Source organism: Molossus molossus, unplaced genomic scaffold, assembly GCF_014108415.1.
Source record: "Molossus molossus isolate mMolMol1 unplaced genomic scaffold, mMolMol1.p scaffold_m16_p_20, whole genome shotgun sequence".
Lineage (NCBI taxonomy): Eukaryota > Metazoa > Chordata > Mammalia > Chiroptera > Molossidae > Molossus > Molossus molossus.
Window position 1 is genome coordinate 54,088,014 of NW_023425356.1, and position 23,633 is coordinate 54,111,646.

The 23,633-nt window shown below is 47.9% G+C and overlaps 2 protein-coding genes across 3 annotated transcripts in view; both read right to left on the reverse strand.

Annotated features, from left to right (window-relative positions):
* The window catches only part of ATF6 (activating transcription factor 6), an 88,839-nt gene extending 72,901 nt beyond the window's left edge, over nucleotides 1–15,938 (reverse strand). For both annotated transcript variants that reach the window (XM_036273069.1, XM_036273068.1), the window contains exons 1-6: nucleotides 15,854–15,938; nucleotides 10,288–10,364; nucleotides 7,208–7,295; nucleotides 5,715–5,821; nucleotides 4,466–4,595; nucleotides 3,517–3,720 (exon numbers count right to left, since the gene is read on the reverse strand). In XM_036273069.1, the coding sequence (XP_036128962.1) occupies nucleotides 3,517–3,720; nucleotides 4,466–4,595; nucleotides 5,715–5,821; nucleotides 7,208–7,295; nucleotides 10,288–10,364; nucleotides 15,854–15,905 (658 nt within the window). In that variant the 5' untranslated portion in view covers nucleotides 15,906–15,938. The remainder of the gene's footprint in view (nucleotides 1–3,516; nucleotides 3,721–4,465; nucleotides 4,596–5,714; nucleotides 5,822–7,207; nucleotides 7,296–10,287; nucleotides 10,365–15,853) is intronic.
* Nucleotides 15,939–19,699: 3,761 nt separating this feature from the next.
* Nucleotides 19,700–23,132, reverse strand: DUSP12 (dual specificity phosphatase 12). The gene is made up of 6 exons (XM_036272914.1): nucleotides 22,879–23,132; nucleotides 21,928–22,041; nucleotides 21,722–21,840; nucleotides 21,225–21,321; nucleotides 20,739–20,925; nucleotides 19,700–20,055 (listed from the first exon to the last, which is right to left on the reverse strand). Exons 1-6 carry the CDS (start codon nucleotides 23,130–23,132, stop codon nucleotides 19,894–19,896), a joined length of 933 nt encoding a protein of 310 aa, XP_036128807.1. The 3' UTR covers nucleotides 19,700–19,893.
* Nucleotides 23,133–23,633: the final 501 nt, after the last annotated feature.

The window sequence follows — 23,633 nt, forward strand, 5'->3', positions numbered from 1 at the left end:
TATCCACACATAAAATTTGCTAAGTTATACATAGATTACCCTAAGTACTAACCTGAAATGTATTAGTGCTAAAGGAATTTTTCATATTAATTTTAATTAATTTTTCAATATAAAAATTAATATTAATTTTCATATACATTTTTTAAAAACAAGTATTTTTATTTTTATCCTCACCCGAGGCTATTTTTCCATTTTTTGTACAGATAGAGTGGGAGGGAGAGAGAGGAAGGAAGAGAGAGAGAGAGAAACATCGACATGAAGGGACACATCGAGTGGCTGCCACCCACACGACCAACCAGGGCCGGGGACAAACTGCAACCGAGGTACGTGCCCCCAGCGGGAACCGAACCCGGGTCTCTCTGTACCGCAGGCCGACGCTCTAACCGCTGAGCCAAACCGTCCAGGGCAAAAAAAACAAATATTTTATACTGACACAGAGAACTATATATTTCAAATCAGTGAGATTTAGAAATACAACACCAAAAATTATATATATGTATATATAAACAGAGAGTCATTAACTCAATGCTTGGAAAAATGGAAGGCTACGAATATCAAAAACATTAAAACCATTTGAGATGAATTCTTCGCTATTAAGCACAGGAAGCATAAATGTGTAATTCAACAGTCTGTAGACAAAGACTCCCTTCCCCACCCAAAACAGTGGCCTACAAACCTTTTCTTAATCTTCACATGTAGCATTACTTTTAAATTACACTAATCCAAGCAGAACCAGCATCCACAGACTGAGAGACCCACGTAACCCTAACGCTCGTCCAGTAAAGACTCACTGGCCTGCTGAGCCCTTCCCTGCAGACCTGGTCGAGTTCATCGGGTGCGGAAAGCCTCGCCTCACACCCGCACGGCAGCGTGTACCAGCACACACAGTGCCCGGCAACAGAAACGCCGCATGGTTAGCCTGCCTCTGGGGAGAAGCCTCACGCTGTCTGCAGTGCAGCATGAGCCACGTGAGCTCAGCTCGCGTCTCCAGGGGCCGAGGGACACAAAACATCAACTAACACCTGCGAACACCTGTCTGTTAAGAACATCTGTCTGCTTAAAGAAAGAAATCACGCCGATACAAAGTGCTGTTTTAGATGGTCTCGAAGCATGCTAAAGGGAGCAGGACGTAACAGCATCTTGTCCCAGATAAATTAGTAAATTAGTAAGAAACTTCCAATAATTTCAAAGCTTTGTATTATGCACAATTTACTTGGGCATAAATGATCACTAAACATTTTTATCTTCTCATTTTCTCTTGGACTAACTCCTTTTATGAAATGAAAACATAAAATGAGGAAATGACTCATAAGCGGCTATGAACAGGCTCAGGACAAACATGCAAGTAAAAGTAATTAATGAATAAAATAAGTAGCGTATGACCAAGTGTTGGTCTTTTAATGACACTGACTAAGAAATTAGTCAACGTGATGAGGACACGCTCGTCATGGAGTAACACTCACTCCGGGTCCCACCCCGAGCGCGAAGCTTAGTTCCACATCACAAACACCACATCGCCCCGCAATCTCTGGACTGAGAAATGCGTGACGAGAAAAGCCTATTAAGAACTTAACAATAAGTTTAAATGGTCTGTGTTTGGCTCAGTGGTTAGGCATCGGCCTGCAGACTGAAGGGTTGCGGGTTTGATTCCCAGTCAAGGGCATGTACCTCAGTAGCAGTTTTGAGGCCCGGCCCTGGTTGGGGTCATGTGGGAGGCAACCAATCGATGTGTCTCTATCACATGAATGCTTCTTTCTCTCCCTTCTTCTCTTCCCCTTTCTCTAAGAACCAAAGGGAAAAAGTGTCCTCAGGTGAGGACTAACCAAAAAATAAAAGTGACTGGTCTATGGCTTGCTGACCAGAGCTGCAGCCACACCCTGAAGCAGCACAGACTCAGGACACAGCGCCGACGGTGCCTCCAGCAGCACTGTGCACGGCAGCAGACTCCCAGACTTCTCTCCCACCACCCAGGGCCCTAGACTAGTCCACTGCTGACAGAAACTAGGTCTTGCATCTTATGCCAAGGAGTTCACGGACACGCGACCTCCACTCAGAGGCCCAAGAACAGCTGTGCACACGGAGGGGCAGCAGTCTGACCTGCACGAGAGGCAGCTGCTTCAGGTGGTCTGCATCCAGGCCATCTCTCCCCTAGTTGTTCACATCCATGACATACTGTCTCTGACCGAGAAACAGAACAAAGCTACCTGGAAATCAAACTTATGACCTGGCCCTCATTAAAACTGTAGTCCAAAGAAATGAGCCAACAAGCAAGAGCTGGAAAAACAGCCATAAAAGCAAAGGCAGCCCTGGCCGGTTTTGCTCAGTGGTTAGAGCATCAGCCCATGGACCAGAGAGTCCTGGGTTCGGTTCCCACTAAGGGCATGTACCTCAGTTGCAGTGTGTCTCCAGCCCCGGTTGGAGTCATGTGGGTGGCCACGGATGATGTGTCTCTCTCACATCGATGTTTCTCTCTCTCTCTTCCGCCCTCTCTCCCTCCTCTATCTGAAGATAAATGCAACTGTCCCCAGGTGAGGATAAAAAAAAAAGCAAAGGCAGCATTGTGTTTACTGACAACTTGTTTAAAATATATATATATTTTTATTGGTTTTACAGAGAGGAAGGGAGAGGGAGAGAGAGAAACAATGATGAGAGAGAACATCAACTGGCCGCCTCCTGCACACCCCCAACTGGGGATTTGGCCCACAACCTGGGCATGTGCCCTGATCAGGAATAGAACCAGAGACCTCTTGGTGCAGGGTCGACGCTCAACCACTGAGCCACACCGGCCGAGCAGTTTACTGACAACTTGTACCCCATGAACACCTTGTCGTCCTGGGAACTGACAGCTGAACCCAGAAGAGACGCTGCACAGATTCCCTGGACTCGGTGGACACCTGTCAGTGTGAGGGCGGTAAGGAGTCACCTGCCGGACGACCACAGTGAGCCAATGACTCCTAACCTCAACACTACAAAGCCTTAAACTTGAGCATCTTTCAATACTGACCTCAACTTACTCTTGTAGAACCAAGTGTGTGCGGCCACCTGGTGGACGAAATGTAGAAACACATGGTCTTGACTAACTGGAGACCGAGTTCAGGTCCCCAAAGCTGCTCCAGACTGTCCACACTTCAGAGAGTAAGAGTCCAACTCTGTGCCACAACACACCCACCAGACCTGACATGGGCCACACTGCCTCAACAATGACCTCTCGTTAAAAAGAGAAAGTCCACAGAAGTCTCAGGATAAAATATCACCAAGGGAGTTTCCCAGAGTTCCTTCTTCATCACAAGTGGCCGTGTAAGCCGCCAGCCTGTCACACTAAAGCTGGAAGCGGGAAGACATGCCAGGGACCGATCTGCACAGCCCCTCCCTCGCTGGGGACCACAGGTTCGCCATCTGCACACCCTAGACCCAAGGTCAGTTCCTGGCACATGGCATGTGCTTGCAGATCATAACCTGGACTACAGTGTCACGTGGCTTTAGTCACCCCCACACAGCTAGAGGCGCTCCGGGTACCTTTAGTGGGCGCAGGATGTATACTGATAACCGGCTGCTGCTTGGCCAGCGGCATCAGTGTGGGCAGTGCCTGGATAATGATGGCTTTCGCCGGGATGCTGGAGTTCGTCTGAGTCTTCGGTGCTGCTGGAAGCAATAAAGGCTTGGGCTGAACGGAAGGTTTTGAATTCATCTGAAGTTTTCTCTTTGGAGTCAGTCCATTTTCTGGAGAAAAATCAAACCACAAATCAATCCAAAGACAAGCAAATCTTAGAAAACAGATTCTATTATACACCTTTCTCTATATCTTGACCTCTGAGTCTTTAGCTGAAGTTTAAACATAGCTACCCCATACCTTAATGGACTGAAAAAAGTCCTTTATTTTTATTGAAGTATAATTGAATCTAACAGTATATTAGTTTCAGGTACACAATGTAATGATTCAGTATCTGTATCACCCAATAATCACACTAAGTCTAGTTAACATCTGTCCATATATAGTTACAAAGTTATCTTTCTTATAATGAGAACTTTTAAATACTCTCCCTGCAATTTTCAAAACAGTATCATTAAGTGCAGTCGCCATGCTGTCCATGTCATCCCAGGACTCGCTCATCTCAGTGGAACGAGGTCCTCCCTGCTGGCTGAGCTGCAGCTTTTGGGAGGGTGCATGAGCTGTGCAGAAGCACAGTAACCACGGACCACAGCCTGCAGGTCAAAAGTAGCAGAAGTCACAGCCAGCCTCTTAACCTGAAGGTGATGGGGCCTGGGTCTGCTGTCAAGTCTCTTTCACCTCTAAAGACACAGACAACCAAGAAGAGGACTCTTTCCCTGTCCTCTCCACACCGGTCCTCCACAACAAGTCACAGCCGGATTAATAACCACACACTTGACCCAATGCTTTCGTCTGAGAAATGGGGCCTGAGCTCAGGCTAGAACACAAGTGGCACCATCGGGAGGTGGGTAATACCTGCTTTGCTCCTGGGACCCGCGATGGGCTCGTCTTCCTTTGGTGGCTCGGCTGGGCAGGGACCGCTGGTGCCTTCCCCATAGAGGGAAGGGGGAGACAGCTGGGAGGTGGAGGACAAATCCAGCTCCTCCTGTAGCAAAATCAAACACGAGTCACACAGAAGAACAGACCTGGGGCAGAAATGACTTAGACCCACACAGAAACAGAAACCATTCAAGACAACTCCAAGGCAAAGGTGTGACTTATCAGAAACTTTATACATAAAGTACTAAGACACTACAGACAGATAAGCATTCTCCATTGATACTGAAAGAAAAAGAACAAAAGGTGGAGTCAGTGGCTGCATGAACTCTCAGGTGGGAATGCTCACAGGTTAAGCACAGGGGGTGTGCAGGTAGGAAGAAACAGTATAAACAAGACTGGAGGCAAGCAGGCCAGGCACGAAGGGCCCAGCACTGGGAGCATGGATCTCGTCCCCAGAGGGGTTGCGAAGCCACTCAAAGGTCTTGAGCAAAGAACTGACATGATGAAATTATGATTTTGATAGACTTCTCGTGGAATATCCCTCTAATAATGGTTTGGGGAGTGGGGGGCAGAGGGACCAGTTATGGTCCTGCTAACTTGATGTAGGTGAGATGATAATGAGCTGGCAGGGCCAAGAACATGAACCCTAGACACTTGATGTCCATGGAATCACGAGGGTTTCATAAATGATGAGACACAGAGCCTGCCAGATATAATGTACAGAAACATTAACTTGAACTTTTCTCCTTATACTTTTCCTTTCCTCATTCCAAAAAGTACCTAAATCCTTTGGTACGCTGGCCTCAGAGCTTTTTTCTGGATGGAGAGCAGAATCATGTTTAAGGACCTACTAGACTTCTGTAAAAGTCTCAGCCACTCAAAATGCGAGCTAGGCATTGCTGAACTAAGACCGGTCCAGGCTCATGGTTGAGGACTTACAAAAACAACCACCTCAGCCTTCCACGTCCTCAAAGAATGTCTCTTCCAACAAGGACAAGAAAGGGTAGTCAGGAGAGAAGATAAGAAGTAATAAGTGAAGGGGAGGAGGGCGAAACCAAGGAGACCAGCTTTCTAGATCCCCAAGGCCCTGCCTCGAGACTCAGTTTCCTCAGGATCAGATGAGATAATAAGGCTCCGAGCACACTCGATAAATGTTAACGGCCTCCCCGTCCATGGCTGTCCAGGCAGCTTACAACCACGGCCACGGTAAAAGACTGCTACTTACGGGGACGTGCTGGATTGAAGAAGGAGAGTCCACTGACTGAGGGGACGACAGCGAACAGCTGGAGGAGGCTGGAGAAAATGGCTGAGGTTCTGCCTTAATATCTGCAACTGAAAACACGGAGTGAAAGTTCCCCACTGGACAAGACAAACTCTGAGAAACCTGAACAAGAAAGAAGATAAAGCCTCCTCTTAAAATTCAATTTGGGGGAAGCTAAGATGACCAAAGTTTATCATTGAGTGAAAATTCTACATGAGAAAGCGGTCGACCCTTACTTGGCTACAAGCACCTCACGATCTCTCACGATGCAGACGGGGACCTGCCTCCTCCCCACCTAGGAGTGAGTGTGCTCCCCGTCTGGTCCAGGTGGCTCCTGACCCCTAAGCAACAGCGCTGTGTGAATTCTGGTCTGTGTGCCGAACACTCCCACTGGAGGCTCTGAGGTCAAACTGCTGTGGCACAGCCTGCCGTGAGCAAGGCAAGGCTCACGCAGAGGAAGGCCATGTGGGGCACTAGTGGGAGGCCCTCGTCTCCAAGTCTTCCAGACCAGGCCTCCGACACGTGGCTAAGGAAACCTAACAAACTTATAGCCCCGAGATGTCAAGCTGCCCCAGCCTCCGATCTCCCCAGCTGAGGTCTGCACACCGTGGGGCAGAGACACGCTGTTCCTGGTACACCTGTCCCAACTCCCGACCCAGTCTGGGAGCATGACAACATGGTGGTTGTTTCAAGCCACTAAGCTTTGGGGTCGTTTACTACACAACCACAGTGACCAGAACACCAGCGCTGAGCAGCCCACGTGCTCTAAGGGAAGGCAGGCATCGAGCAACAAACACAAATACACCAAATGAAGGGACGAGGAGGTGCCAGTGGGGAGAACCGCAGCCCACATGGGGATGTGCCGCTTCTCTGCCCTATCTCTCAGCTCTGAGTCCACCTCCTGTGTCTGAGAGGCAAACCATTCATGCAGACCCAGCTGGCTTTCATTAGCACCTGGCAGTAGGGACCCTAGGACACTGACAGGTGGGAGAAGGGGGAAGGAGTCTTCATCCTCTATCAGTTGCACCGAAGTGATGGCTTGCCACAGGCCCCAGATTCTGTCTGCACACTCAAGCCCCCCTCCATGGCCAGGGAGCGCCCCCTCAGAGTACATAACCACACACGTGGGCCCTACACCAAGTTCCTAAGTTCTGGTAACCCCAGGCTTCTCCCTTTGATTTCCTGTCTGGCTCTCAGGTTAATCTCTTATAAAGAGATTACATATAAGTCAAAACCAGTATTTCTGATATGAATTCTTTACTCATGTACGTGACTGAAACGTAACTATCAGGCTCTTATCTCCACTCTGGCAAGAATCCATGTGTATACTGCCACGCTACAAACAGAACATACAGTCCCTGAAATTTTTTAACCCATCAGAGTAACCCCATAACACAACCTAATTTCAACAATATAATGGATCCATTTAAAGTTGATACCAATGAATTCATCATTACCTGTACAGAAATGGTTGTTCATGTCCCAAATGCCTGTCTCCCAAGCCATCAAATCCAAGTCAAAATCAAGGGTATCAAAATTGTTTTCCTGTAGGTTTCAAATTAGGAAAAAGAATATTAGAATAAAATATATGCATCTAGAAATTAAACTATCATATGCAATTTGCCATAAATAATATAACTGTTATTACCCAACTTAGTAAAAATAATTTTCTAAGTCAATCGGTTCACCTTGAGCCCTCACCTTGGGGAACCCCGAGATCAATGCAGGTACCAGAGCACAGGAGAAACAACCAGGAAGACCACTGGCCCTGTTCTCCTCAGTGGGAACAGACCCATACAAGACTCACAAAATATGTCTGTCATAAGGCACATGCAGCAAAATGGAGATTTTCCTGCTGTCGTTAAGGAAAAGGACTCAAAGCAAACGCCCACTTACATCCTCTCTGCAGACAGTGGAAGAAGAGACACACGAGAAAGGCCAGCAGCAATCACTGGGACTTTACCTGAACTTTCAGATTTGCCCAAGTGAGATGGTTAGCAAGAAGGAAGAGACCCACGGGAGGATGGGGCCCTTTCTTCTTTTTCATACTGTCCTGTACTTTTCAAATTCCTAAAGTACAATTTCTAAAATTTGTTTAATCCTAGAAGATAAAACCTGGTTGTTCAATCAGGGTCACAGGCCCCTTACAGAGATTCTTGGTTTCTTTTCATTTACATAATAATTATTTCTTTTTTTTTTTATCCTCACCTGAGGACATTTTTCCATTTTTTGTTCAGATAGAGCGGGAGGGAGAGAGAGGAAGAGAGAGAGAGAGAGAAACATCGATATGAAAGGGACACATTGAGTGGCTATCTCCCGCAGGGCCCAACCAGGGCCGGGGACAAACTGCAACCGAGGCACATGCCCTAGCGGGAACCGAACCCGGGTCTCTCTGGACCGCAGGCCGACGCTCTAACTGATGAGCCAAACCGGCCAGGGCAATAATTTTTTCTTGAACATAAGCCTACTCTGGGCCATCTTGATGACCATCTATACCATAGACACAAACAGAGAACTGCCACGTGGCTTCAGAGACCTCGTGTGAGTTGGAGATCAAGATAGCACCACTGCTACGTAGTGTCTGGTCAAGAGGAGGACAAAGTGAATGTCAAACACAAACGGCACAGCAAAGTCAGAAGGCAGGCAGCATCCACTCGGTGGGACAGACACGAGAAGTGACAGCAGAGAGCGCCTCAGGAGGACCGCAAAGATCCGTCCAGCACTTATTAACCACCATCTGGTGATAATTCCTAGAATACACTGTCATTTCAAAATGTCTACCACGTGGTTTATTTTCATCGAGAATGTAGGAGAGAAGGGAAACTGTGTTTTGATCATAATGCCCATAACTGAGTAAATACAGTACAACTTACATAAAGAGAGTATATACAAGTCCATGTGGAAAAAAAAACAGAAAAAGCTGCTTAGATCATGAAAGAACCACTTTTTAAACCAATCTCCTTTGCTTTTTTCTCTTATCTGAATCCACACATCAAAAAATCAGGCAGCCCTTGCCCTGGCCGGTTTGGCTCACTGGTTAGAGTGTCGGTTCCCGCTAAGGGCATGTACCTCGGTTGCAGTTTGTCCCCGGCCCCGGTTAGGGTTGTGTGGGTGGCAACCACTCGATGTGTCTCTCTCACATCGATGTTTCTCTCTTCCTCCCTCTCTCCTTCTCACTCTATCTCAAGATAAATGCAAAAAAAAAAGTCCTAGGGTGAGGATTAAAAAAAAATCAGGCAGCCCTGTACTTTCAGCAACCAGAAAGCCCTGCACCTTCCCTGGCCTAAGTCACTGAGCAGTGAGTGAGCTCAGCCAGGTGCCAGCTGACAGGTCACGACCTGCCTAGGACCCTCTCACTCAGTCTTCAGCCAAACAGACTAATACTTTCCACAGCGTAAGAACTGTACCTGGTGGAACGTAACAGGCCCACTTTACATCAGGGGAAACCTGCTGGCACCTGTGTGCTCTGGCGCTTCAGGGACCTCTCCCGGGAGAGCACCGCTGTGGGGGAGAAACTGGCACACTTCTCGGCTGACACGGCCTCAGCACCATCTGCTCCGGCGCCCACTGCCCGCTAGGACAGCTGAGGAGCTGGAGACCAGGTGACTTGTGTAAGGGAAGAATGTTAATCATGAAATCAGGACCATATTTCCCTGGATGTTTCCAATTCACTGCACCGTTTCTGAACGGTTTGGCTGGCAGAGGCTGTAACAGAATATCAGCTGCTTAGGTCCCAGTCAGTATTAAGCCAATTTAATCCAGAGACCACATTCTAAGCAGCTCACAAAAGTAATATAAACCATTAAAATCCCATGTGCCGATTATAAAATATAGTGTGTGTTTTTACTCTTTTTTTCACAGTAAGATAACCGCTAAACTTCCCTTGGAGAAATGTCTGAGAACCCCACCAAGGAAGCAAGATATATATTTTTTTTAATCCTCACCCGAGGACATTTTTCCATTTTTTATTCAGATAGAGCAGGAGGGAGAGAGAGAGAGAGAAACATCGACGTGAAAGGGACACATCGAGTGGCCGCCACCCGCATAACCCAACCAGGGCTGGGACAAACTGCAGCCAAGGTACATGCCCTTAGTGGGAACCAAACCCGGGTCTCTGTGGACCGCAGGCAAAAAGCAAGGACATACCTGAGTTTCAGAGCGTCCTACACTCTACACTATAGATACACAACTTTTAAAAAGTCAGTAAGTTCTGCTTGACTGGGGCTGTGACTCACACCACTGTTTCCCTCATGCAGGAACTACACAAACCAAGAAGCAGGCAGCGAAGTAACTTTTCCAAGTGACCTCTTCCCACCTCTGAGCCACACGGGGACTTAGAATTAGTCTTAGCACACCAAGACCAATACAATTTCTACAATCCTAAATTTACTGACTACAAAATGGCTACTAACTTCATACTTAATGTTATTTAAACTTAAATAATTAGCCTGACCCTGTTGTCTTGAAGCCTTATTGCAATAATTGGGGTAACAATAAAATGTCACAACCCAGTGTCTCTCCCCTAGCTGGTACTCACGTAGGTTTCATCTGTGGCATCCAAGTGCAGGTCACCAGTGTCCGTGAAACAGCCAAGCTCAGCAAACAAAGCAGAATCTTAGGACAGAAGAAAAGCACAGAGGTGAGCTGTCAATCCAAGCATGGGGCTACAGCTGCCACTCTTACTGATAGTACTACTGTCGTTCACTGTCACTGGCAAACCCCAGCAGTGTGAATGGCGCCAGTTCAAAGCTGGTTTCTAATGTGTACGTTGTTGGCCACTTAAGTTTTATCCTGTGAACTCAATCCTTACACCAGGGATTTGAAAATAGGTGTCATGCCATGTAGGACTAACTGGTAGTGGCTTTCTGGACACTACTAACACCAATTCTGATGCTGCCTCTGGCTCGGCATGAAGGGTGGCATGGCTGATCCGCATCGAGGAAAGGAGGGACAGGCTGTAAAAGGAGAAGTGTGGAGGCAGCTAGAGGGGAAGTAACAGCTCAGTCTCGATGGGAGAAGCAACCACGTGTTACCTGACAGAGACGACCTGGTGGAGAGGAATGAGAAGCACGAGGTGCTCAGCAACTCTCCTGAATAAAGGAGGGTCCACGGCCCACTCGCCCCAGCAGCAGAAGATGCAGGCATGCTGGTGGCGGCAGATGTGGGGAGATTTTGGGAGTGCGCTCTGCTTCAGAGGATGGGGGAAGCACTGAAGTTCTGAAGTGAGCCTGAGAGGACCAGGGAAATATGAGCATCCAGGTAACACTTAAAGGCCTGTTCCGGGTTAGTGCTGCAGGTAAAAATGAGGCCGGTCAGCAGGGCTCACTGCTGTTTTCAGCCACATTCAGCTCCAGGAGGCAGACATGGGGTAGGCAGACTGGATATAACTAAGGTTGTGTTTATCCCAGAAAGAACTGCCAACAGGAGAGTGAGGACACCGAGGCACGAGGGAGTGGTTGCTATGACTGTCCAGGGAACACAAACTGGGTGGGGACGGAGACACAGAGAGGATGCAGGACTAAAAATATGGCAGCATCTCAGCAGCATGGAAGGTGTATTAGAATAGCAGCACTAATGGGGGAGGAGGCTGGGGGGGATGTCTGAGACTGAGATTATGTTATTGGTAATGACAAGGGCAGAAGGCAAGGTAACCGGTGCAGAAGTCCAAGAGAGGAGAGGGCAAGATATCTAAAGGATCTTCTCTGAGAACACGGAAATCACCAAGAATCATGACAGATGGGGTGCTGGAGAAAGTGACTACAAGCTAGGAAATAAAACTTTCCAAAAAGGGAGAAAGAGTGAACCAGGAACGAGCAGACGACTGTAACAGGGAGAGGGAGGAGACAGGACACTGTGACAGCCTGAGATGGAAATCTGGATATTTTTAGGGCGGATGAAAGCAGACAAAGGTACCAGTGAAAACAAGGAAGACACGCATCTCACCTTCAGAAGCCTAATGGTAAAAAGGTTCTGAGAATAAAAACAGCCACCACTGCCAGGGTTTCGGGGAAAGCAGCATCATCAGAGTCAGGTTTGGTCGGTGCAAGAGGCAAACACAACCTCCAGAACAGACTGAAGTTTAAGAGAAACATCAGTGCACATGGAAGCCCCTGATCTTGGTACATATATCTTGGGAGGGAGGGGGTGTTTGTGCAAATGCAAGGGGTGGGGGCAGGAACAGAGGGAAGGAAGGAGGGGAGGGAAGGCACGTGGATGACCAATAAGCACGTGGCAAAATGCTCCACATCATCCCTCATCAGGGAAAGTAAGGTTAAAACTGCAACGAGATACCACAACACACTTATCAAAATGGCTAAAATCCAAAACACTGACAACATCCAAGCTGGTGAGGATGTGGAGCGACAGGACTCACTCATTTCTGGTGGGAGTGCAAAATGCTGCAGTCACTTTGAAGACAGTTTGGAAGACTCACAAAACTAAATATACTCTCACCATATGACCCAGCAACTGGGCTCCTGGTATTTTCCCAAAGGGTCTAAAAACGTACATCCACACAAAAACCTACACCTGAATATTTATAACAACTTTATATACAATTGTCAATATCTTAAAGCAACCAAGATGTCCTTCAACAGGGAAATAAACAAACTGTGTGTTATGTCCCAAAAAAAATTTAAACACTGAAGTACTAACCACCAATGTGACTGCATCCAGAGATAGGGTGGTCTTTGAGAAGCAACCAGGTTAAATGAGGTTATAACGGTGAGGCTCTAGGACTGTGGCCTTATAAGAGAAAGATCTCCCTCTCCGTTTCCCTCTCCCCCTATACCCCTCTCTCTCCCTCCAACTCCTTTTCCATATCTCCCTCTCTCCTTTCCTCTTTTTCTCTTCCCTCTGCCTCCCAACCCTAAGACATTCTGAAAACTGCTGTGAAAAGATGGGTGATTGCCCAGGAAGGGGGGGGGGGTGGAGAATGGGTACTTTAGGACAGTGAAATTATTCTCTATGATACTGTAATAGTGGATACATGACAAAACCATTTGTCAAAACCCACAGTAGTACAACTCAGGATGAACTTAATGTAAACTATGGACTTCAGTTAATTACAATGTATCAATACTGGCTCAACTGTAACAAATATATCTATACTGGCTCATCAATTGTAACAGATGTAGTGCACTAATGCAAGATGTTACCAATGGGGGAAAGGGTGTATGTATGGGGGGGGGGGTGTAATATGGAACTCAGTGTGCTATCTGCTCAATTATTCTGTAAATCTAAAACTGTATTAAAAATAGTCTATTAAGCATTAAAAATAACGATGTAAAATTCAAATTCCGGTGTCCACAATAAAGCTTTCTATGGGGGAGTCCAGGGAATGCAAGAGGGACCACATGACCTAAAGTAGTTACTATCTGGACCTTCACAGAAAATGTTTGTGAGATCCTGCTCTCAATTTCACTACCCAAGTTACAGGGGAAAAAAGCACTCCCCATCACAAGTTGTTCCAAGCTAATCAATCTAGTTAAATTCCTCAGTTGTTAGCATCACAAGAAGTACTAATTACATAATCCGACTCTAAATTTAACTGGTTGGCTTCTAATAAAAAAATTTTTAAGCCCTGGCCGGTTTTCTCAGTGGTTCGAGCATCAGCCCGCGGACCAATGAGTCACGGGTTTGATTCCAGTCAAGGGCATGTACCTCGGTTGCAGTTTGTCCCTGGCCCTAGTCGAGTCGTGCAGGAGGCAACCAGTCAAATGTGGCTCTCACACATCGATGTTTCTTTCTGTCTCTCTCCGTCCCTCCCAGTCTATCTGATAATTAGTAGAAAAATATCCTCAGGTGAGAAATAAAAAATAAATTAAAAAAAAAATCAGTGAAGTGCTTCCCACAAAAATATTCCATATTCTACTGAGAAATGCTGGCAGACAGAAGTGTCTCACTATAGTGCCTGCCTGCAAAACCTCTCCTACTGACTGAACACCCCAGCAATCAGAATTAAAGCATTCATGTAAGAGAAGACTGTTGAGCCGTGGCCGGTTTGGCTCAGTGGAGAAGACTGTTGACAGTTTGAAAAGGAAGCCTTGAAAACATGGGAATGGGCTCATTTAAGGAGGGGCAGTGACAGACTACAAGATGAGTTCCCTTTAACAAGAACACTTTAATAAGACCAGGAGTCAACTGTTCAGACTAGTCAGGAAAATGCAGCCTATGTATCAGAAGACAAAACATGATGCAATGCTATCAGGAAGTGCCCACTGCTACAGTTTAAGAAATATCATGAGAATATTTAATGGTTTACCAGCTAAGAACACAGTCCTAACTACCTAATATAACTGGGGAATAAATGGAATAGAGATTCCACTCCTGCTACTGAGTACGATGGTCCAAGGGAAAAGAGGAAGGCGGTCTGGATCCCCCTCCAATTCCAGAACTGATGAGTGGTGCAGGCTCAGCAGGGGACCCTCCAAGACCTACACAAGCCCAAATCCCCCTGAACTCCAAGAAGAGATCAGCATTAGGTCTGGCAGGATGAGATGACAACCTTCTCCCCTCTCCTTCCCACCACATTCTTCTCCACCACTCCCGACAGCAATAAATAAATAAAACTAACAAACTAGCCTAGCAAGGAAATCTGTAAGGCAATCAGGACTACAGGGCCTGTGGGCCCATCCAGGTGAGCAGGCCCAAGGCCAGGTGCCAGGTCTCTGCTTCTCTGCTAAGCAGAGGGACATCAGCCCAGAGCAACTGTGGATGCTTCGAGACGAGCATCTGTTGCACACTCATTCTCACGCACACAGGTACACACACGTACACCCGCACAAACACAGGTACACACGTACACAAGCGCACACAGGTACACACGTACACAAGCGCACACAGGTACACAAGTACGCGCACGCGCAGGTACACGCACGGACACACGCGAGCGCACAGGTACACGCATGGACACAGGTACACACATGCGCACACAGGTACATGCACGGACACACACACGCGCACAGGTACACGCACGGACACTGATACACACACGTACACACAAGCGCACACAGGTACACAGACGAACACACGCGCGCGCACGTACAGACATGCACATACACACGGATGCAGGTACACACGTACGCGCGTGCACAGGTACACGCACGGACACAGGTACACACACGTATACACAAGCGCACACAGGTACACGTACACGCGCACACAGGTACACGCACGGACACAGGTACACACACGTACACACAAGCGCACACAGGTACACACGTACACGCGAGCGCACAGGTACACACACGTACACACAAGCGCACACAGGTACACATGCGCGCACAGGTACACGCACGGGCACAGGTACACACACGTACACACAAGTGCACACAGGTACACACGTACACGCGAGCGCACAGGTACACGCACGGACACAGGTACACACACGTACACACAAGCGCACACAGGTACACACGCGCGCACAGGTACACACACGTACACACAAGCACACACAGGTACACACGCGCGCACAGGTACACGCACGGGCACAGGTACACACACGTACACAGGTACACACACGTACACACAAGTGCACACAGGTACACACGTACACGCGAGCGCACAGGTACACGCACGGACACAGGTACACACACGTACACACAAGCGCACACAGGTACACACGCGCGCACAGGTACACGCACGGACACAGGTACACACACGTACACACAAGCGCACACAGGTACACACGCGCGCACAGGTACACGCACGGGCACAGGTACACACACGTACACACAAGTGCACACAGGTACACACGTACACGCGAGCGCACAGGTACACGCACGGACACAGGTACACACACGTACACACAAGCACACACAGGTACACACGCGCGCACATACACACACGGACCCCGCACACACAAACACACCCACCCTCGCGGCAGTCACCCCCACCCACGCTCCGCCACGGCCCCCACCCTCGCCCCACGCCGCCGCACGCCGTCGCCCCCGCCCCACAAGCCCCGCCCGGTACGTCCCCAGGGGGACAGTGACAACCGACCGTCATTCCTTCAGGGGCCGGGCAGCGACCCACCGGCCGCCGGCCCTCAGGACCCCCGAGCCCGCCCCCGCGCCCCCGCGGTCCTTCTCGGAGCCACTCACCCCAGTACTCCTCCGGCCGCGGAGGGAGCCCCGGGCTGAAGGGCGACTCCATGGTGCCGGCAGCGCCGCCCGCGCCCCACACACGCTCGGGCCCTGGAGCTCGGCGACTGACGCCGGGACGGCGGCTGCGGGCGGACAAAACGCTGCGCAGCGCGGCGGCGGCGACGGTGGCCGGACGCGGACAAACGGCCGCGCGGCGCGAGGGTCCCGCTAGGGCCCGAGGGGCGCGTCCCCGCCGCAGGCGGCCCCGGCCGCTCCCCGCCGCGCCGTCGGTCGCCGAGAGGGACGAAGAGACACGTCAGCGGTCCGTGGAGACGGGGCCGACGGCGCCGAGCTGCAGTGACGCCGGCGGGGCCGCCGGGGAACGACGCGGAAGCCGGCGCAGGACGACTCCGAGCGCCACCTGCCCGAGGAGCGCCCGGCTGCTCGACGGGGCGCTGGCGGGGCCCGCACACGCCCCCGCGGGAGCCCAGCGCCGCGCCGGGCGGCCGAGTCTCTCCGGCCCACGCGCGGGCGGCCGGCAGCCGGCAGCCGGCAGCCGGGCGTGCGGAGCCCACGGCGCACGCAGCCCCGGGACGCGCACGAAGAGCCGCGGCTCCGACCCCGCTCTGCGCGACTTTCTCGAGACAGCGTCGCGGACGCGCCCACGGGGGACTGGGTCTCAGCGCGTCGCCCGCGGGGAGCGCTCCGCACGCCCCACCTTACGAACACGTGTCCCTACGGCCGGGGCTTTCCCACGGCCCAAAACACCAACACGCGCTCCCAGGAGCCTCCGCGCGCCCGGCCACCTGCTCGCAGCCCCGGCCCCGCCCGGAAAACGTGCGCCTGGCGCCGACCGGGCCCTGCGGGCAGCAGGCAACTGGCCAGCGGCGTTATTCCCGCCCAGCTGCCAACTCGAGAGTTGTAAAAGCTGAAACAAACCCAGCGGGAGCCCCCTGGTCTGTGAGCACCTTAGTCTTCCTTAAATCGGCGTGCCTGAGCTCAAGCAAGTTTTCCTTTTTTTAATTTTCAGGTTTTCTTTGATTCCCAAAGGGCAGATGATTATGAAACAAACATTTGTGTGCCTATCACCGCCCCCCCCCAAAATGAACAATTTTCATTTTCACTTCAGATTTTTCATAAGAAATTAAACATTACGAAGTTGAACTCCACTTTTCCCTCCATCCACACAGGCAACGACTATCATGAATGTTATAGGAATCAAATGTTTTATTTTACACGTTTAAAAAGTTTATAAATCTACACAGTTAGTGTTATTTGGGTCTCTTTTTAACTCACATAAATGTATCATTATCTTCCAAATCTTCTCACTCAACATTACTTTTTGATTATCCGTCTTTGAGCTGTTCTACAGTATCTCCTTGAATATATATATCGCTATTTTTTTCATTTTCCTGATGGACATTTGAATTGTTTCAATTTTTTTTTACTGTTATACAAAATATATTCTTGTATGAGTCTCCTTATGCATATATGCAAGCCTGTCTGAATTATATGCTGGATCATGGAGTAGGAATATTAATATTGCCAAATTATACCAATATACACCCTGGCCAGCAGCAATGAGTTCCATTTGCTCCAGAGCCTCACCAATACTAGATATGGTCAGACTTCACTTTTTTCTTGCCACTGTGAAGGGTGCATCTGCGTTTCCCTAACAAAATCATGATGCATCTTTTCATGTTTATTAAACCTTGGCTCTTCTGTGAACTTCCCATTCTTTTCTTTTATAAACTTCACTGTTGAATGTTCTTCCTCTCAACCACGTGTACATGTTCAGACAGCTTACACTGTTCACTTAACTGGTACGGATGTTGCAAACACCTTTAGGGCTAGGCTGACCCCCGTCCTGGAGGGTTTCATTTCAGTGGACTCACGTTTATCCATCGTTTCGTTTATGATTTTTTTATGACTTCTATTTGAATCTTGCCAAAGAAATCATTCCCACTCGAGGTCATGAAGATTTCTTTTAATTTTCTTTTCATGGTTTTAGTTTCCTTTTACACACCTTTTTAATTCAGTTATTGCTGGGGTATAGTAACTTGATTTTTATACAGCAGTCTTGTATCTCAAAAGTCTTGCTGGATTATGTGATTCTAATATTTTGTCTGGCATTTCTCTAGGATTTTCTATGTAGAAAAACTTGTACGCAAACCCTAACATTATAAAACTTGTGTTATGTAACATTGCAACTGTTTTAAAAATGAATCTTCACTATGGAAAATTTCAAGAGACATAAGAATCTGTGGCTTGTCCTGCAGAAATTTCCACATGGTGATTCTGCTGATTATATCTTCATGGCAGTTTGTAAACTGCTAGTGGAATCTAGACACTTGATTGGATGGCTTTTGCTTTTATTCACATTTCCAAAATTTTTCAAGAATACTTCACAGGTACTTTCTTGTATCACATCAGGTGGTGCATAATTTCTAATGATTACACTTTTAGGGAAGTTAATATTTTCTCACAAGAAAAATTATTACATGAAAGTTGCCAAAGGCTTCAGGTCATATGCTGAAATATTATCACCGACAATCTGGAACACTCCTACCCATTTCAAAAATTAAACTCAGCATTTTTTTAACAGGACCATTTGCTTTCTTTTTTCTTTTTTGGCATTTAAAATGTTCATTCTGGTGTTTATATACATACAGACACACTCACGTGTAAATACGCAAAATATCTTAAAACAGACTCCAGCCCTGGCTGGTTTGGCTCAGCGGTTAGAGCCTCAGCCCGCAGACCAATGAGTTGCGGGTTCAATTCTGGTCAAGGGCATGTACCTCAGTTGTGGTTCATCCCCGGCTCTGGCCCTGGTCGGGGTCGTGCGGGAGGCAACCAATGTGTCCCTCTCACATCAGTGTTTCTCCCTCTCCCTTTCTCTCCTCTCTCCCTCCCACTCTATCTAAAAATAAATTAGAAAAAAAATATCCTCAGGTAAGGATTTAAAAAAAAGGAATATAGATCCTATTTCTCTTTATTACCTAATTATGATTTCATGTAAGTGTACAAATATCTAATTAGGTCCAATTCTAACTACGTGTAATGAGTTAAATAACTCCCAGTTTCCAGAGACCATGATAACAAGCTAACCTGGACATTACCTTCTAACACTGACAATATCAAGCTTAAAATGTAATTGATTTGTAGTTATTTCACATTTATTTTCTGTATCACTAGAAACACACCTAACATCAATACATTTCTTTAAGCAGATTACTTTAAAAGGTGTCTTAAACACACTTTCCTACAAATTTAGATAACTGGGCTTCCTGAACAGTGACAGAAAAACTACACTGTAGTGTTTTCTTCATAACCTTTCCATCTACAGTTCCAGGAAGAATCCAGATATACAATAGATTTACTAATATCTCTTAAAAGAGAGAAAGAGACACGTCAAAATAAGTCCCAACAAAATTCCTTTACATTTCTAGAAATAAAAGAGTATCCATTTAAACATGGTAGTTTCCGACATACTTTTGTTCATCCAGACCTTAAGATCCTATCACTAACATTCCAAAAGTCAGAACTCTTTAAAATATATGAAACAAAGTACCTGGGTTATAGGTCTTAATATCAAATAAAGTATAATTTACATGATGAAAAAGTGCTAAGCCCTGGTGGTGGGGGCTCAGTTGCTTGGAGGGTGGTCCCATGCACTGAAGGGTCTCAGGTTTGATTCCTGGTCAGGGCACATATCCAGATTGTGGGTTCGATCCCCAGTCAGGGTGCATACAGAAGGCAACTAATTGATGTTTCTTTCTCACATCAATGTTTCTCTCTCTCTCCCCCTCTCCCTAAAATCAAATTTTGAAAAAAAAAACATCAACATATCCTCCAGTGAGGATTTTTTTTTTTTTAATTTTTATTTCCATATGAAGTATTCTACTTAAATACAGTGTCCAACTCACATGAAGTGATTTCATCTTCTTACATTTCAAACGAAATGCGATGGTCCAAACACCAGGCTATGTGTGAATGACAAGAAGGAGCCCCTATCATCCAGCACATTTCTTTCCCAGCTACCAGACATCACAAGTTCATGTTTTCCTTGTTTGTGGTCCCAGAACCAGCAGCACTTTCATTTCATCCACTCTGTTCTTATGGATTTGAAAAGCAGGTGTTATCCATCTACCACAGGAGCACTGGTCACCGTACCAATTGAAAGAACCCAACTTGGCATTGCATTTGGGGCACAGAAGCTGAAACAAAGCAAATGCACGACTTCATTCATCTGCTTTTGTACAAAACAATTATTCAAGAAGTTCAGATCTAATCAATGAGATAAATAGGACAGCAATTCACTACAATAGCTGTGTTTAGAAGCCCATTGTAACCCTGAGAGGTTCAAGGAGAAATAGACTAATTCCAGTGCTAGGGGAGGAAGGTGAAGCTTGAGACATGAAACAGAAGATTTCACGGATATGGCATATGTGTCGGCTTTTAAATCAGTCTGCAATGTAAGATTTCAAACTAAAATCATCACGGCTAAAGGGTAGGAAAGCATGTTAGGATTCTCATGTCCTACTATTAACTGATATTAACAGCCTGTATGTCAGGCCTCAGATTCCTGCCCATTTAAAAACAAACAAACAAATACTCTAGTAAAATAGATAACACGTCTATTGTATTTTCCTTTAATACATTTATAGCACTAAAAAGAATTAATGAACTTAGACCATCACCTCTCAACCAAAAGTGGTTCTCTATTTTAAGATCAGCTGGTTTTCCTTTAATTTTTGATAGGTTCTTGTCTACACTGGAAAGATGTAATCATCAGAAAGAAACTAGTTAGGATAGAGTAAAACACTAAACTATGGTTTAAAATGCAAGAAGGAACGAAACAGATGATTTAATGAAACTAAAAAATAAGACATGTCCTCACCTGTCCATTCATCACGCCCAGCAACGCAGGTTCCATCCACTGCACAGGTTCAATGAAATAGGACGTGCACTGAGCCTGACTCCCCGTCACAGGCACCAGAGATGGTGCCAGTCTCTTGTGGGCAAAGGCTATGGGACCACTTCCTTCATTATGATCCAAAATGCTAGAACTTCGGAATAAAGACCGCCTGCAACCCCCAAACAAACAAAAACATCAATAACTTCCAAAAAATATATTAAAAAATAGATGAAATGTAGTTATTTCTTAAAGGGAAAAATAATGTAGCATTGATTATGCTACTTTAATTTCCAGTAGTTTCTACAAGTAACCTGAATGCTTTTACTGCTAAGAATTTGTATTCTTGAAAGCAGATTTGAATTAGAAATGTCTGTAGTATTCAACTAAACAAATTCTCCCTACAGAGATGTAAGTACGTTTCAGCTGCTGAGACAAGATAAAATCTCCAGAAAATGCAAAACATTTTACCTGCACTTTCTACATTTGTAGAGAACCTCATCTTTCGATCCTTGTGAAACCGTGATTGGGTCAACAGCAAAGAGTTCTTGAGGTAAGTTCTGCAGTTCTACATGACAGTGAAAATGTATCCATTGGTTGAAATCAACACTCTGCTTTTTCAGGCAAAATTCAGTTAATGTCGAATTGAGGCAGCAAGTGCTAACCTCAGAAATTAAATTTTTAAAAAAGAAAAAGGCATCTGGCGTTGAAAAAGCAGAATGAGGCAGGACAGCCCTTGGGTTCTGGGCACAGACTGCCTGAGTTCAAATCCCAGACCGCCACCACTTACAATCCATGTGACCTTGAACAAGGTATTTCTTGTTAAACCACGGTTTCAAAAGGAAATAACAGGACCTGTCTCAAGGAATTGCTGAGAAAGTGAGACAATGCACCTTACATGTTTAGTGTCAGAGTCAGAGAAGAGAGCATCTAGCAAGGTCCCATTACATACTAGCCTCATTATTTACCTGGATACTTCTCCGTAACCTTTTGTAAACGATATTGTTTATAAATTGCACTAGAGGTATCTACTTCGCATCCCATGAACTGGTATAATTTCAGTTGCCACTCAAACCCCTCATTCATCCTGAAAGACAATACAAACTTAAGTTTTCTTGAAATAAGTAAAATCACACCACAAAGGCATACTGATCACTCTCAAAAAAGAACTCACTTGGCCTCTGGTTTGATAGTCTGGAGGTTTTCATAGGCTTTTTCAAAGGTAAGTTGGTCAGTCTTCATCAGAAAAGCAGTCATGACAGCCACACTTCGACTGACTCCTGCGTGACTTAAAGTAAAATAGCAAATAGCAAGCAACACCACAAACAAAACCCAACTTTCTATTAAGGGCCAACATCAGGTCCACTTGTCTGCTTCAAACTCTTTGCCTCTGAAGTACTGCCCATGCACAAAAGAAATGATTCCTTTATATCCTTATTTCTTTTGAATTCTGAATCCTAGGAATGCATCCTACATCCAAATATAATCACAGTAAAATTTTATAGTGGCCTCGGAACAACTCCACACCCCTTGACTCCTGACATGAGGGCTCTGGAGACCCGGTCTCCTGCTTCCTCCCCAGCACCGCCTGCTATATGAATGAATGTAAACGGTGGTTGTCACTCTGCAGTCCGCCAGACCGGACCTTAGGACTCCCCGACCTTCCCGCCACCGCCACCGCCGGAGCTTTCCTGGGCACGGACCCCGCGCCCCCGACAAACACTCCGAGCACACGCCCCTCCCTGGAGTGGAGCCTCCCACGTGGGTCCCCGCCTGCGTGAGAGCCGCCGGCTGGGGCCCTGTCATTTACCCGGTGCGCCCCCCACTCCGGTGCACCCCCCCACTCCGGTGCACCCCCCCACTCCGGTGCGCCCCCCACTCCGGTGCACCCCCCCACTCCGGTGCACCCCCCACTCCGGTGCGCCCCCCACTCCGGTGCGCCCCCCCACTCCGGTGCGCCCCCCCACTCCGGTGCACCCCCCCACTCCGGTGCGCCCCCCCACTCCGGTGCACCCCCCACTCCCGCGCACCCCCTGTAAAGCTCCCCAGGAACCCACCGAACGTGCGTGGACGGACGCACGGGGCAGGCCAGGCCCCTCGGCCCTCCCGCCCGCGAGGCGCTCACCAGTGCACCAGCACCGCGCGGCCCTCGGCGCGGGCCTGGCCCACGAAGGCCACGCAGCGGTCCAGGTGGCTCAGCAGGTCTGTCTCGGGCTTGTCCAGCGCGGGCACGAAGAGCCTCCGCAAGCCCTCTACCTGGAAGTCCGGCTCCTCCGCGTCCACCGTCAGCACCGCCGAGATGCCCGCCTCCCTCAGGCGGCCCGGCTCCGCGACCGCCGCGGCTCCGCCCAGGTACAGCCCGGGCCGCACCTGCAGCATCTCCGACCGCGGGCCCGGCGCGCGGCGCCAGCGTCCAACATGGCGGCGCCCGTCGCGCCTGCCAACGAGTCGGCCGCCTAGAGCGACCGCCGCCCCAGCTGCGCAGCAGCGCCGCCGGAGAAGCCGGCCGACCGCGGGAGGTGCGCTCCGCGGGAGATGCGGCTTCCGCCCGGGAGCCCGATGCCAAGCCGCCTTTCCCGCCGCGTCCCGCACCCGAACCCCAGTTCTGGTGGAGAATAAACCTCCCCAAACACAGGGTTTCCCAGCCTTTTAGAGTTGGGACTTTCTGGACTTTCCGCAGGAGCTGAAGTCGACTTTGAAACGATGGTCTCACCAACCGAATCCGCAGCACAATTTTATGCATTTGAAGTCAAACATTTCTTCCAAGGCTTATGAAGTCATTTGTTTGTAGTCCCTCTGTTGTGACTATTTTTCTTTTTCTTTTCTTTTTTTCATTTTGCCCAGTACTTTATTGGCGTGCGAATCCCTTTTCTGTTGCTT

What these genes read in the sequence shown, in the direction of transcription:
- DUSP12 (XM_036272914.1), bottom strand. Translation starts at nt 23,132, where the DNA reads ATGCTGCAGGTGCGGCCCGGGCTGTACCTGGGCGGAGCCGCGGCGGTC. An exon ending in CGCGCGGTGCTGGTGCACTG is followed by an intron (nt 22,042 to 22,878) that starts GTGAGCGCCTCG and finishes TTTTACTTTAAG; the next exon opens with TCACGCAGGAGTCAGTCGAA. An exon ending in GGTTACGGAGAAGTATCCAG is followed by an intron (nt 21,322 to 21,721) that starts GTAAATAATGAG and finishes ACTGTCATGTAG; the next exon opens with AACTGCAGAACTTACCTCAA.